General features: G+C 43.2%; 1 protein-coding gene across 1 annotated transcript in view; it reads right to left on the minus strand.

Moving 5' to 3' along the window:
- lrp2a (low density lipoprotein receptor-related protein 2a) overlaps positions 1 to 16,403 on the minus strand; it is a 404,078-nt gene that overhangs the window by 182,959 nt on the left and 204,716 nt on the right. Inside the window, 2 exon segments of the mRNA XM_063052409.1 lie at positions 5,443 to 5,646; positions 7,142 to 7,431. Coding sequence (XP_062908479.1) covers positions 5,443 to 5,646; positions 7,142 to 7,431 — 494 coding nt within the window.

A 16,403-nucleotide genomic window follows, 5' to 3' on the forward strand; every position in this document is an offset into this window, starting at 1 on the left:
GGAACAAAAGGTGATGAACTGAGAGCTTGGATACATACATGGAATTATGATGTAGTGGCCATTACAGAGACCTGGCTGGCACCAGGGCAGGAATAGATTCTCAATATTCCTGGATTTCAGTGCTTTAAAGGGATAGAGAGGGTGGAAAAAGGGGAGGAGGGGTGGCATTACTGGTCAGGGATACTATTACAGCTACAGAAAGGGTGGGTAATGTAGCAGGATCCTCTTTTGAGTCAATATGGGTGGAAGTCAGGAACAGGAAGGGAGCAGTTACTCGATTGGGGGTATTCTATAGGCCCCCTGGTAGCAGCAGAGATACAGAGAAGCAGATTGGGAGGCAGATTTTGGAAAGGTGCAAAAATAACAGGGTTGTTATCATGGGTGACTTTAACTTCCCTAATATTGATTGGCACCTGATTAGTTCCAAGGGTTTAGATGGGGCAGAATTTGTTAAATGTGTCCAGGATGGATTCCTGTCACAGTATGTGGACAGGCCGACCAGGGGGATTGCCATACTAGATCTAGTACTAGGTAATGAACCGGGTCAGGTCACAGATCTCTCAATGGGTGAGCATCTGGGGAACAGTGACCACCGCTCCCTGGCCTTTAGCATTATCATGGAAAAGGATAGAATCAGAGAGGACAGGAAAATTTTTAATTGGGGAAAGGCAAATTATGAGGTTATAAGGCTAGAACTTGTGGGTGTGAATTGGGATGATGTTTTTGCAGGGAAATGTACTATGGACATGTGGTCAATGTTTAGAGATCTCTTGCAGGATGTTAGGGATAAATTTGTCCCGGTGAGGAAGATACAGAATGGTAGGGTGAAGGAACCATGGGTGACAAGTGAGGTGGAAAAACTAGTCAGGAGGAAGAAGGCAGCATACATGAGGTTCAGGAAGCGAGGATCAGATGGGTCTATTGAAGAATATAGGGAAGCAAGAAAGGAGCTTAAGAAGGGGCTGAGAAGAGCAAGAAGGGGGCATGAGAAGGCCTTGGCGAGTAGGGTAAAGGAAAACCTCAAGGCATTCTTCAATTATGTGAAGAACAAAAGGATGACAGGAGTGAAGGTAGGACCGATTAGAGATAAAGGTGGGAAGATGTGCCTGGAGGCTGTGGAAGTGAGAGAGGTCCTCAACGACTACTTCTCTTCGGTATTCACCAATGAGAGGGAACTTGATGATGGTGAGGACAATATGAGTGAGGTTGATGTTCTGGAGCATGTTGATATTAAGGGAGAGGAGGTGTTGGAGTTGTTAAAATACATTAGGACAGATAAGTCCCCGGGGCCTGACGGAATATTCCCCTGGCTGCTCCACGAGGCGAGAGAAGAGATTGCTGAGCCTCTGGCTAGGATCTTTATGTCCTCGTTGTCCACGGGAATGGTACCGGAGGATTGGAGGAAGGCGAATGTTGTCCCCTTGTTCAAAAAAGGCAGTAGGGTAAGTCCGGGTAATTACAGACCAGTGAGCCTTACGTCTGTGGTGGGAAAGCTGTTGGAAAAGATTCTTAGAGGTAGGATCTATAGGCATTTAGAGAATCACGTTCTGATCAGGGACAGTCAGCAAGGCTTTGTGAAGGGCAGATCGTGTCTAACAAGCCTGATAGAGTTCTTTGAGGTGGTGACCAGGCATATAGATGAGGGCAGTGTAGTAGATGTGATCTATATGGATTTTAGTAAGGCATTTGACAAGGTTCCACACGGTAGGCTTATTCAGAAAGTTAGAAGGCATGGGATCCAGGGAAGTTTGGCCAGGTGGATTCAGAATTGGCTTGCCTGCAGAAGGCAGAGGCTGGTGGTGGAGGGAGTACATTCAGATTGGAGGATTGTGACTAGTGGTGTCCCACAAGGATCTGTTCTGGGACCTCTACTTTTCGTGATTTTTATTAACGACATGGATGTGGGGGTAGAAGGGTGAGTTGGCAAGTTTGCAGATGACACAAAGGTTGGTGGTGTTGTAGATAGTGTAGAGGATTGTCAAAGATTGCAGAGAGACATTGATAGGATGCAGGAGTGGGCTGAGAAGTGGCAGATGGAGTTCAACCCGGAGAAGTGTGAGGTGGTACACTTTGGAAGGACAAACTCCAAGGCAGAGTACAAAGTAAATGGCAGGATACTTGGTAGTGTGGAGGAGCAGAGGGATCTCGGGGTACATGTCCACAGATCCCTGAAAGTTGCCTCACAGGTGGATAGGGTAGTTAAGAAAGCTTATGGGGTGTTTGCTTTCATAAGTCGAGGGATAGAGTTTAAGAGTCACGATGTAATGATGCAGCTCTATAAAACTCTGGTTAGGCCGCACTTGGAGTATTGTATCCAGTTCTGGTCACCTCACTATAGGAAGGATGTGGAAGCATTGGAAAGGGTGCAGAGGAGATTTACCAGGATGCTGCCTGGTTTAGAAAGTATGCATTATGATCAGAGATTAAGGGAGCTAGGGCTTTACTCTTTGGAGAGAAGCAGGGTGAGAGGAGACATGATAGAGGTGTACAAGATAATAACAGGAATAGATAAGAGTGGATAGCCAGCGTCTCTTCCCCAGGGCACCACTGCTCAACACAAGAGGATATGGCTTTAAGGTAAGGGGTGGGAAGTTCAAGGGGGATATCAGAGGAAGGTTTTTTACTCAGAGAGTGGTTGGTGCGTGGAATGCACTGCCTGAGTCAGTGCTGGAGGCAGATACACTGGTGAAGTTTAAGAGACTACAAGACAGGTATACGGAGGAATTTAAGGTGGGGGCTTATATGGGAGGCAGGGTTTGAGGGTCGGCACAACATTGTGGGCCGAAGGGACTGTACTGTGCTGTACTATTCGATGTTCTATGTTCTATTAGTTTAGATAATGTCCTCAAGTCTTTAAGATGAGCTTGAACCTACAATCAGGGAATGCCACACTATCAACTAATCTAAAAAGGACATTGTAGGACGTTTACCTTCAAAATATACTCCCAGTAATTATTTATAGCTGTCCTTTTTAATTAAAGGTTGCTAAAGCTCTACTATATCTTGTATTGAGTTCAGGAGATGGGATGTCATGTTGAAGTTGAATAAGATATTGATGAAGCCTAATTTGAAGTATTGTGTGCAGTTTGGTCACGCTGCAGGAAAAATGTAAATAAGGTCGAAAGAGTACAGAGAAAACTTACAAGGATGTTGCCAGGACTGGAGGACCTGAGTTATAAGGAAAGATTGAATAGGTTAGGACTTTATTCCTTGGGATGTAGAAGATTGAGGGGAGATTTGATAGAGGTACACAAAATCATGAGAGGTGTAAATAGGGTAAATGCAAGCAGGCTTTTTCTACTTGCAGGGGGTAGTGTAAGGGGTTTCTTTTTTTATGCCACTGCGTAGTCTAATTAAAATGGCTTTTTTGTTATGTTATAATTGAAAGGGCTTCTTTGTTATGTTAAATGCTGAGAAAGTCCTCCCGCTAGCAGTTAGTTTGAATCACGTTACTGATAAGACGATGTTATGAACCAATTGCAATAGTTGTTATGTTTTTCGTCTATCTGTAAGATATCGTATGCGCGGGGTTTTGGGGCAGAAGGTGGGAGAGAGAGACAGAGAATGGACCAGGCGCTGTGAGTCTGCTAACAGGGTCGGACCCCGAGCGGGGCGTTCAGCGAGGAGAGGAGACGGAGACGGACTCGTGTGGAGCACCTGGTCGACCACCGGGTGGTGGACCCAGGCAGCCAGTCGAGGTGGTCCGAGGGGTCGCAGGGTGAAGAAGAAGTTGGGTCCTGAGCTCCAACTGTTTGCGTACAAAGAGATTGAACTTTGATAAGTGTGGCGCCTTTTATTTTCCTTTTATATTTTATTCTTTATTAATTATATAGTTCCAGTAATATCTATAAACTGTAAATCATTTAATCATATCTGGTGTATGGTCTGTTATTTGGGCGGGGTGGGGTACATCACACAGCATCCACACAAACTGATTCCCCAGTCTGGAGGGGCCGAGGGCTGTTTCCCTAGACGACAGGGAGCCGAGCGACCCTGGGGCTGGCTGGGGGGGGCTACATACTGATAAGAGTAGAGGGATAGGTAAATATGGGTATAGACTAAGAACAATGATTAGCTAATGATCAGTACTGCCGCTGGACAAGTCAGAAAGAAACCCTACCCAGCAACAGGTGACGCATGATCCATTGTTCTCTGAAAACGCTAGATAAAGGTTCAAATAAGGAATTATCTGGTTATACCAAAGCATTTTGAGGCATAACTAAATATGGGTATAAGAATAATTGAAGGGGCATCTCAAGGTATAACTAAATATGGGAAGGATAGCGTAGGGGACAGAACTTTCGAGAGAAAGGGGAAGGTGTCAATATAAGGAACTGATGTTGTATCCAGGCTAGCTTTGGCAGAAAATAATTATAACTAACCGATGATGATTTTATATCTAATAGTATCTTAGAATGTGACTGAAATTATTCTAATATTGTCTTTTAATCGTAGGATTTCCTGCATACGTGATCAATGTTATAAATTGTGGCGAATTAAGATTCAGGGGAGGGCAGTGCCCAGATTGGCTCTTTGGGAGATCAGTCTGTAACTTCCCCCATAGCATGCCATGAATAAAGAGTAAAGTTTGATAAAATATTGCTTGGTTTATTGTGTTCGTGGTATTTGCGCTCTTGCATTGGGTCGATCTGCCTTGACACTACTGACATTAGGTGGGACTACAACTAGAGGTCATCGGTTAAGGAAGAAAGTTTAAGGGGAACATGAGGAGAAACCTCTTCACTCAGAGAGTCCCTGAGAGTGTGGAGTGAGCTGCCAGTGCATTTAGTGCATGTGAGCTCAATTTCAATGTTTAAGAGAAGTTTGGACAGATATATGGATGGTAGGGGTATGGCAGGCTATGGTCCTGGTGCAGGTCGATGGGAGTAGGCAGCTTAAATGGTTTGACACAGACTAGATGGACCGAATGGCTTGTTTCTGTGCTGTACCTTTCTCTATGACTCTGTGACTCTAATAGAACTTTATTTAAATCAGATTTTTGATTATAAGATTAATGAGGAGACTGCTGAATAGATAATATTCTTTCCCCTGTGAAATGCAAATTAGAATGAAAGTATTAATTCCACTATTATTTTTCCCTTGGCTTACTTTCCTTGTGGTTCTACGCCAACCCCACCCTGCTCTCTTGGTTTATCACACCAGTGCTATTTTCCTCCCACACCCCAGACACGAGGGCTGCTAGGTTAAGTGTCTCTAGTGTGTAGGTAACTGGTAAAATCTGAAAGGAAATGATGAGGGAAAAATAAATGGGAATAATGTAGGATTAATGTGGATAACTGGGTAATGGTTGACATATACTCTGCAGGCAGAAGCACCTGTTACATTGCCATCTCTCCCTGTTGACATACTCCATTTCAGTTAAAAGGGAAAGTAGTCTCTTTCAACATCAATATATTTTGTAAATAGTAAACTGGAACTGACCACAGACTCTTTCTGTTTCATCACTCTGATCTCCACAATCATTGTCAGTGTCACACTTCCACCCTTCCAAAATACAACGACCATTTAAGCAAGTAAAATAGCCAGTTCCACATGTTGCAGTATCAGAGGGAACACAATCTTTATTGTCATTAACCAAGCGCCAATTGCCATGGGCAGGGCACTGGCATTCTGCACCATGGGGCCCTGAAATACAATTACAATACACAAGTTAGTAATTGTTGGCACAATCCTTGTACTCACATTCAAATAAACTGCCCTTTCAGAATTCAATAAGCTTATCTTTGCTTTAGTTGTCAACCAGTCGTGCTGTTTAAATTTATATGCAGCTATTTCATGGGCAAATAAAAATTTACCTTTTGCAGTGAAATCCAGAGCAAATTCAAGAGAAGGAACGCTGGTCTTTGCTCATTAGGGCATTGAATACACAAGATGAAAACCTTGCCAGGACCTGAGTTGTAGGGAGATCTTGGACTTTATTCCAAGGAGCATAAGAGACTGAGGTACATAACATCAGGAGTGGCATTGACAGAGTGAATGCACACTCTCTTCTTTCTCTCCAGTCCTGCTCAAGGGAATTGGCCTGAAACATTGACTGTACTTTTTTCCATAGCTGCTGCCCGGCCTGTCGAGCCAATTTCTTCCCAAGTCAGAAATATCTGTTTTCTATAGCAACCCACATCTTACCACTGTGTCGTCTTTCATTTCAATGACCTCCTGCTCTGGCACTACTATTTTTAAAGTAACAGCACATATATTGTATCCAGTCATTAACACATACCACAAACATTTTATTATTGTAAATTGTAATTACTATATTGAAAACGCTTTACACTTAGTGGTACAGTAGCATAGTGATTCACACAATGCTTTACAGTACCAGCAACCCCAGTTCAATTCCCACCACGTCCTGAAAGGGGTTTGTATGTTCTCCCCGTGACTGCGTAGGTTTCCTCTGGGTGCTATTGTTTCCTCCCACAGTCCAAACATGTGCCGGTTGGTAGGTTAATTGGTCTTTGTAAAATTGACCTATGATTAGGCTAGGATTAAAGTTGGGGCATTGCTGGGTGAGGTAGTTCGAAGGCCTATTCCATGTTGTATCTCAATCAATAAATATACATATGGAAGAATTTGAGTCAAGTTGGCGTTCCATTGGTCAGGTCATCCACAACCTCGGGAGCTCTGTAAGTGGAATCAAGTTACAGATCTATCATGAATTCTTTATATAATGGAACGAGCTTATGGGGCTAAATATAAACATGAGAAAATCTGCAGATGCTGGAAATCCAGAGTAACACAGACAAAATGCTGGAGGAACTCAGCAGGCCAGGCAGTATCTAGGGAAAAGGGTAAACAGTCAACATTTTGGGCCGATAGATCTTTAACTTAATCCTTCTTACAGGGCTCCCCAGGTTATGGATGACCTGACTGATGGAAAGCCAACATGACACAAAATCTGAAGAATGAAGAAAGGTCTCGGCCTGTTTACTCTTCTCCATAGATAGTGCCTGACCTGCTGAGCTCCTCCAGCATTTTGTGTGTGGGGCTAAAACCTCCTCCTAATTTCTGTGATTTTATTTGAATGGATCTTTTATTAAGTGAAGACTCATAAAAATAACATTGATTGATCATGTATTACTTAACAATCTCTTCCAATATATTAGACATAGACCGCCAGTACCTGGAGTACAGATGTGACTGCACCCTCCATTAAACTGATCACATGGGTTACTGCATTGCTGCTGCTTCGTATCTGACATGACATGGACATCCATTGGACGATCTGGAAGGTTCTGAATCATCACAGTTTGATCTGATCCATCGTACTTATTGACCCGGTAGATGCTTCTTGTGTTCCAGTCTGTCCAGTAGAGATATTCTTCAAAGATAGTCACTGCAAATGGGTAAATTGCAGTGCTAACAATCACCTCGCGGTCTGTTCCTGTAAGACTACTGCGTTCAATCTTTCTTCTGAAATAAAATCAGGTAATTCACAGAAAACATTAAAGATGTGATTTATCTCTGACTGTATTTGATGCAATGAAAAGTAATATTGCAAAATAATCTAGCCAATTACAGCTAACATATCTGAGGCAGTGGCTTTTTCAAACTTTGACAAACTTCTTTCGATGTGGGCTGCATCATGACCTAGTATGGAAACACCAATGCCCTCAAACAGAAAATCCTACAAAAAGTAGTGTACACGACCCAGACCATCATAGTAAAACCTTTCAAGCCATTGAATACTTCCGCATGAAACACTGTCGCAGGAAAGCAACATTCATCATCAGGGATCCACACCACCTAGGACATGCTCTTTTCTCATTGCTATCAGCAAAGAGAAGGTACAGGAGCCTCAGGACTCACACTGCCAGATTCAGGAACAGTTATTACCCCTCAACCACCAGGCTCTTGAACCAAAGGGGATAATTTCTCTCAAATTCATTTGCCCCATCATTGAAATCATTGAAACCAATGGGCTCACTTTCAAGGAACTTCATCTCATATTCCCAATATTTTTGTTGCTTACTTATTATTATTATTATTATTACTTCTTCTTATTGTATTTGCACAGTTTGTTGTCTTCTGGTTGAACGCCCTCATTAGGTGGTCTTTCACTGATTCTGTGTTAGTTACTATTCTACGGATTTATTGAGTATGCCCACAAAAAAATGAACCTCAGGGTTATATATGGTGACACATTTGTAATACATAATTTTATTTTGAAATTACCTTATTTTCTTCTACACACACTGTTACAAGGAGGTTCTTAATTGTTCCTCTTTCTGCCATATGTTAACCAACGATAACACTACTGAGATATACGTCCCTCTGCAGGCACTCAACAATCTGTTGTAATAAAGCACTGGTGGAATTCAGTGGGTCAAGCAGCATCCATGGGGGAAGGAATTGTCAACAACGTTAAAGACCCTCTATTGTTCCATTCCATCCACAGCAGCTGCAGCACATAAATGCCATCACCAAGAAGGCCCAGCTGTGCTTCTACTTCCTTAGAAGTTTGGGCAGATTTGGTATGTCATCGAAAACTCTGACAAACTTCTATTAAAGCACGGTGGAAAGTATCCTGATTTGGTTGCATCACAGTCTGGTATGGGAACACCAATGCCCTTGAATGGAAAAAAAATTACAAGAAGTAATGGATCTAAACTGAACTGGAAGAAGGCCAAATTTGAAGAAATGAGAAAGGATCTAAAAAGCGTGGATTGGGACAGGTTGTTCTCTGGCAAAGATGTGATTGGTAGGTGGGAAGCCTTCAAAGGGGAAATATTGAGAGTGCAGAGTTTGTATGTTCCTGTCAGGATTAAAGGCAAATTGAATAGGAATAAGGAACCTTGGTTCTCAAGGGATATTGCAACTCTGATAAAGAAGAAGAGGGAGTTGTATGAAATGTATAAGAAACGGAGTAAATCAGGTGCTTGAGGAGTATAAGAAATGCAAGAAAATACTTAAGAAAGTAATCAGGAGGGCTAAAAGAAGACATGAGGTTGCCTTGGCAGTCAAAGTGAAGGATAATCCAAAGAGCTTTTACAGGTATATTAAGAGCAAAAGGAATGTAAGGGGTAAAATTGGTCCTCTTGAAGATCAGAGTGGTCGGTTATGTGCAGAACCAAAGGAAATGGGGGAGATCTTGAATAGGTTTTTTGCATCTGTATTTACTAAGGAAACTGGCACGAAGTCTATGGAATTGAGGGAATCAAGCAGTGACATCATGGAAACTGTACAGATTGAAAAGGAGGAGGTGCTTGCTGTCTTGAGGAAAATTAAAGTGGATAAATCCCCGGGACCTGACAGAGTGTTCCCTCGGACCTTGAAGGAGACTAGTGTTGAAATTGCGGGGGCCCTGGCAGGAATATTTAAAATGTCGCTGTCTACGGGTGAGGTGCCGGAGGATTGGAGAGTGGCTCACGTTGTTCTGTTGTTTAAAAAAGGATCGAAAAGTAATCCGGGAAATTATAGGCCGGTGAGTTTACGTCGGTAGTGGGTAAGTTATTGGAGGGAGTACTAAGAGACAGAATCTACAAGCATTTGGACAGACAGGGACTTATTAAGGAGAGTCAACATGGCTTTGTGCGTGGTAGGTCATGTTTGACCAATCTGTTGGAGTTTTTCGAGGAGGTTACCAGGAAAGTGGATGAATGGAAGGCAGTGGATATTGTCTACATGGATTTCAGTAAGGCCTTTGACAAGGTCCCGCATGGGAGGTTAGTTAGGAAAATTCATTCGCTAGGTATACATGGAGAGGTGGTAAATTGGATTAGACATTGGCTCAATGGAAGAAGCCAAAGAGTGGTAGTAGAGAATTGCTTCTCTGAGTGGAGGCCTGTGACTAGTGGTGTGCCACAGGGATCAGTGCTGGCTCCATTGTTATTTGTCATCTATATCAATGATCTGGATGATAATGTGGTAAATTGGATCAGCAAATTTGCTGATGATACAAAGATTGGAGGTGTAGTAGACAGTGAGGAAGGTTTTCAGAGCCTGCAGAGGGACTTGGACCAGCTGGAAAAATGGGCTGAAAAATGGCAGATGGAGTTTAATACTGACAAGTGTGAGGTAATGCACGTTGGAAGGACAAACCAAGGTAGAACATACAGGGTTAATGGTAAGGCACTGAGGAGTGCAATGGAACAGAGGGATCTGGGAATACAGATACAAAATTCCCTAAAAGTGGCGTCACAGGTAGATAGGGTCGTAAAGAGAGCTTTTGGTACATTGGCCTTTATTAATCAAAGTATTGAGTATAAGAGCTGGAATGTTATGATGAGGTTGTATAAGGCATTGGTGAGGCCGAATCTGGAGTACCGTGTTCAGTTTTGGTCACCAAATTACAGGAAGGATATAAATAAGGTTGAAAGAGTGCAGAGAAGGTTTACAAGGATGTTGCCAGGACTTGAGAAACTCAGTTACAGAGAAAGGTTGAATAGGTTAGGACTTTATTCCCTGGAGAGTAGAAGTATGAGGGGAGATTTGATAGAGGTATATAAAATTATGATGGGTATAGATACAGTGAATGCAAGCAGGCTTTTTCCACGGAGGCAAGGGGAGGAAAAAACCAGAGGACATGGGTTAAGGTTGAGGGGTGAAAAGTTTAAAGGGAACATTAGGGGGGGCTTCTTCACACAGAGAGTGGTGGGAGTGTGGAATGAGCTGCCAGATGAGGTGGTAAATGCGGGTTCTTTTTTAACATTTAAGAATAAATTGGACAGATACATGGATGGGAGGTGTATGGAGGGATATGGTCTGTGTGCAGGTCAGTGGGACTAGGCAGAAAAACGTTTGGCACAGCCAAGAAGGGCCAAAGGGCCTATTTCGGTGCTGTAGTTTCTATGGTTTCTATGGATACGGCCCAGTCCAGCACAATTAGAGCCCTCCCCATCATCGAACACATTTCCAAGGAGAGCTGTCGCAGGAAAGCAGCATTCATTGCCCAGGACTCCCCAACAGCCACGCCATGCTCTCTTCTCACTGCTGCCGTCAGGAAGGAGGAGGTAGCCAAGATTCATGAGTACATTTTAGCACTGCTGCAACCCCAAGTTTCACTCAGGTCTGGAAAGTAGAATCTCAGAGTTGTATACTGCATACATACTTTGATAATAAATGAACCCTTGAACCTTTGAAAAAGAGCAAATGTAAACTCTGTTCATGAACGCATTTCAGGACGTGGATATTTTTAACTCTCCTGTAGATGTGTAGTGGACAGTATATTGACTGGCTGCATCACAGCCTGGTGTGAAAACACCAATGCCCTTGAACAGAAAATCTTACACAAAGTAGGATTCGGCCCAGTCCATCATGGTAAAGCCCTCCCCACTATTGAGCAGATCTACACAAAGTGTGGTCACAGGAAAGCAGCACCCATTATCAGGGGCCCTCACCGCCCAGGACATGCTCGTTTCTCACTGCTGCCATCAGGAAGAATGTACAGGAGCCTCAGGACTCTCACCACCAGGTTCAGGAACAGTTATAGAACATTGAACATAGAATAGTTCAGCACAGTACAGGCCCTTCGGCCCACAATGTTGTGCCGACCCTCAAACCCTGCCTCCCATATAAGCCCCCACCTTAAATTCCTCCATATACCTGTCTAGTAGTCTCTTAAATTTCACTAGTGTATCTGCCTCCACCACTGACTCAGGCAGTGCATTCCACACACCAACCACTCTCTGAGTAAAGAACCTTCCTCTAATATCCCCCTTGAACTTCTCAACCCTTACCTTAAAGCCATGTCCTCTTGTATTGAGCAGTGGTACCCTGGGGAAGAGGCACTGGCTATCCACTCTATCTATTCCTCTTATTATCTTGTACACCTCTATCATGTCTCCTCTCATCCTCCTTCTCTCCGAAGACTAAAGCCCTAGCTCCCTTAATCTCTGATCATATTGCATACTTTCTAAACCAGGCAGCATCCTGGTAAATCTCCTCTATACCCTTTCCAATGCTTCCACATCCTTCCTATAGTGAGGTGACCAGAACTGGACACAGTACTCCAAGTGTGGCCTAACCAGAGTTTTATAGAGCTGCATCATTATGTCGCGACTCTTAAACTCTATCCCTTGACTTATGAAAGCTAACACCCCATAAGCTTTCTTAACTACCCTATCCACCTGTGAGGCAACTTTCAGGGATCTGTGGACATGTACCCCGAGATCCCTCTGCTCCTCCACACTACCAAGCATCCTGCCATTTACTTTGTACTCTGCTTTGGAGTTTGTCCTTCCAAAGTGTACCACCTCACACTTCTCCGGGTTGAACTCCATCTGCCACTTCTCACCCCACTTCTCTCTTCAATCTTTAACAATCCTCTACACTATCTACAACACCACCAACCTTTGTGTCGTCTGCAAACTTGCCAACCCACCCTTCTAACCCGACATCCAGGTCGTTAATAAAAATCACGAAAAGTAGGGGTCCCGGAACAGATCCTTGTGGGACATCACTAGTCACAATCCTCCAATCTGAATGTACTCCCTCCACCACCACCCTCTGCCTTCTGCAGGAAAGCCCATTCTGAATCCACCTGGCCAAACTTCCCTGGATCCCATGCCTTCTAACTTTCTGAATAAGCCGTCTATTACCCGTCTACCATCAGGTTCTTGAGCCAAAGGGGATAATTTCACTTGCCCCATCATTGAAATGTTCCCACAACCTATGGACTCACTTTCAAGGTCTCTTCAAGTTCTTGATATTTATTGCTTATTTATTTATTTATAATTGTGGGACATGCCTGTCCAAGCATACAAAGTTAGCTCCAGCGGATTGGGTGGATGAGATCAACAATGAGATCCAGCAGCCATGAAGATGGCACTGCAATGCTCCATGCTGGAAAGGGCATGACAAGGCATAGAAGATGTCAATGGTCATCTACGGCAACCCCAGTCTGAGATGCTTAATTGTACCACTGGACACGGACTTCCAAGGTGGAGAGAGTGGAACTGCCCCAGTGCAATGACTATAAAAACTCTCCGCCCAGATTTCCTGTCATTGTTGGACATGGTGGAAAACCACAATAGTTATTAGTATTATTTCTTAGTGATTATTTGCACAGTTTGTTGTCTTTTGCACACTGGTGGAATGCCCAAGCTGGTACAGTCTTTTGTGGTAATTATTATGGATTCATTGAGCATGCCTGCAAGAAAATGAATCTCAGGATTGTTGAGAAAAATGTATCTTTGATAATAAATTTACTTTGAAATTTGAACAATGCCATGCAACTGCTCACCTACCAATGAGGTTCCATACAGAGGAATGAGGTAGGATGATGGAAAGGCAATATACCAAAAGACATAGGAGCAGAATTATCCAGAGGCTGCTCCGCCATTTCCGTCTCATCCCAAATCTCCTGCCTTCTCCCCATATCCTTTCATGCCCTGACTAATCAAGAATCTATCAGCCTCTGCCTTTAATATACCCAATGACTTGGCCTCCACGGCACCCTTTGGCAATACATTCCACAGATTCAACACTTTCTGGCTGAAGAAATTCTTCCTCATCTCCATTATAACTTGACGCCTCTCTATTCTGAGGCTGCACCCTCATGTCTTCTCGTCCTCTGGTCCTTTCGAATCACATGAGATCTTCTCGTAGAAGAGTTACAGAAATAGAGGGATCTTGTGGCTTGGGCACACAAGTCAATGCAAGTGGCAGGGCTGGTTTGGAAAGCAGTAAACAGGCATTCACAATTCTGTGCTTTATCAATAGAAGCATAAAATGTATAATGGAAAATGCTGAACATCTATAATTCACTCGTCCAATCTCAGCTGAAATATCATGTTCATTTCTGGTTATCTAATTACAGGAAGGATGAGGAGGCACTGGGAGGGTCCACAGGAGATTCACAAAAATGGTTTCTGGGATCAAGGACCATAACAACAAGGATAGAGTAGAGAATCTTGGACACGAGATTCTGCAGATGCTGGAAATCCAGAGCAAGTACTGACATGTCAGAATGGGAATAGGGTTTGGAATTAAAATGGTTGGCCACCTTCCTTCCAGGTGAGCCAACACTTGACCTGAAATCTGTTGAGGTTGTCTAATGTACCAGGTGCTCCCAATGTGGCCTCCTCTACATTGGTGAGACCTGACATATGCAGCCCCCTCAGTTGGCTCGTTAGCTGGCTCTGCTAACAGCCAGGTGACTCAGTTGTGAGAAGGCCAGCTCTCTTACATAATATATGTCTATATGGGATGATTTGGGGTTGAACGAAACAGGAACTTTGTGGTGTTCTGATTAAAGAAACCTCCATTGGAGCAAATTCTGTGTAAATACCGCCCATACAGAATTATCGGCTGCAAACTGCACACTGCATAACTTGTATATTTACTAATTTCTGCTTTTATCAAACAGTTATTAAGAGAAAGAAAGAAAATAAAATAAAAAGGTCCCATTAAAGTTAGACCAGCCTAAAAGTGCACACAATTTTGGAGCTCCTATCTTCCAAAACTGGATATTCTCAGTCAGTCTGCGTGTTCTCCCCCTGAAATAAATTCTCTCTCTCCCTTTCCCTCTCCCCCCGCCCCAACCCCCATACTCCTTCCCTTCCACCCACCTTCTTTTTCTGGCTTCTTCCAGCTTATTTTTCAATCCTTATGAAGGGTTTCAGCCCAAAACATTTCCTTTCTATTCATTTCCATAGATGCCACCTGACCTACTGAGTTCCTCCAGCCATTTTGTGTATGTTGCTTTAGAGAATCTGAGAGATGTTTCTTTTTAGAAAGCCAGGAGAAAAATATGCCACGATATGGAGAGAGGACAAGTGAGAAGAGAACAAATGAGTTGCTCCAATAGAGGCTGGATGCCCTCCTGTGTTGTAACCATTCAATGATACTATGCAGCCAGCAACTCATCTGAAGGAGAGAGGGGTAGACTAGCAGTTGTTGCAAGGTAAGATTCACCAATAGGAATGTAAGTTATGGAGGGATCTTCTCAGTGAGTGATGAGGGAATCTGATGAGAGAATCCAGCAGTAGTATTCTTTAAGGCTTTCAAAAGCAGTACTACAAATTATTATCCAGGGATAAAGACATCATATCAACAGCCATTGGGATTCACTTCCAAGGTTGTACGATAGTGGTCACATAATATTTACTTATTTTTATTTATTGCAATACAGCACAGAATAAGCTGTTCTGGCCCTTCGAGTCGTGCTGCCCAGTAATCCTCTGATTTAATCCTAGCCTAATCACGGGACAATGGATCTTTGAACTGTGGGAGAAAACCCACAGTCATGGGGAGAACGTACAAACTCCTTACAGGCAGCAAGAATTGAATCTGGGTCACCTGTACTGTAAAGCTTTGTGCTAACCACTACACTACCATGCGCCCCAGTAGTTGGAGATTAAAAATAAAATTTATTTTGCATCATCCTCATCTCTCTCCCCGCTTTACTCCCTATGCACTCACAATTGTGTTGCAGTTTCTCTACCTCTATCTACATTTTTGCAGATAACTCCACCATAATGGGCCAAATCTCAAATAATATGAGACAGAATATAGGAAGGAAACAGAGAGCTTAAGGAAATGGTGTTACAACAACAATCTTTCCATGAATGTCAAATTCAGTTCGGTTCAATTGAAATTTAATTGTCTTTCAACCACACATGAATACAGCGAAATGAAACAGCATTACTCCAGGGCCAAGGTATAAAACACAGTACCAACAATCACACACAGCATAAGGCACATACAAGATAACAAGCACATATATGATATCAGTAAAATACAGTCACACAAATAAATATAGTCTAAGACCCTGAGTCTATGAAATTTGCAGGAGTCTGCAGTCGGGCACAATACAGCTTGCCTTTAGCCCAGCAAACACTAGGGGACAGCACTGGCTCCAGCTTGGACACCACGTCACACTGGCTCTGGTGGAGTGCACTGACTTCAACATCTCTCTCCTGGGCAGCTGAAAACAAGCAGCACCATGGCTTGAGGCCTAGTCCTCATCACAACTGGCGTCAGGCAACTCCCCCGCCGTCCGCAAATAAATCAATGAATCAGACTCGCAAATTCCACATTAACAAGTCCAATAGGGTCTTGTGATCAGAAGAAAAGTGACTAAGATGATCACTCTCTGCCAGACTACACACCCATTTCACGCATTGTCTCATCTGACGCCTCTCTGATGCAGGCAGCAGCACGACCTGCACTGTCCAGTTCCTTAAGTTTCTATGCCAATGGGCAACTCATTAATGGGGCAGACCTACAGTACTTTAAATTCTTCATGTTCTTTATGAGCATAAGATTTTTATGATCTTTATAACCCTACTCAAGCAGGGTCCTGTGATCATAAAAAAATATGTTCAAAATAGACAATAATACCTTTGATTGACCTCGTAGAAGTCACTGCAATTATCTTACCAGAAAGCACGATGAAAGACCTGGTCATTAACTTCAGAAAGGGGGGCAGTGCACGTGGTTCT

Source organism: Mobula hypostoma, chromosome 6 (assembly GCF_963921235.1).
Source record: "Mobula hypostoma chromosome 6, sMobHyp1.1, whole genome shotgun sequence".
In the NCBI taxonomy this organism is placed as follows: domain Eukaryota; kingdom Metazoa; phylum Chordata; class Chondrichthyes; order Myliobatiformes; family Myliobatidae; genus Mobula; species Mobula hypostoma.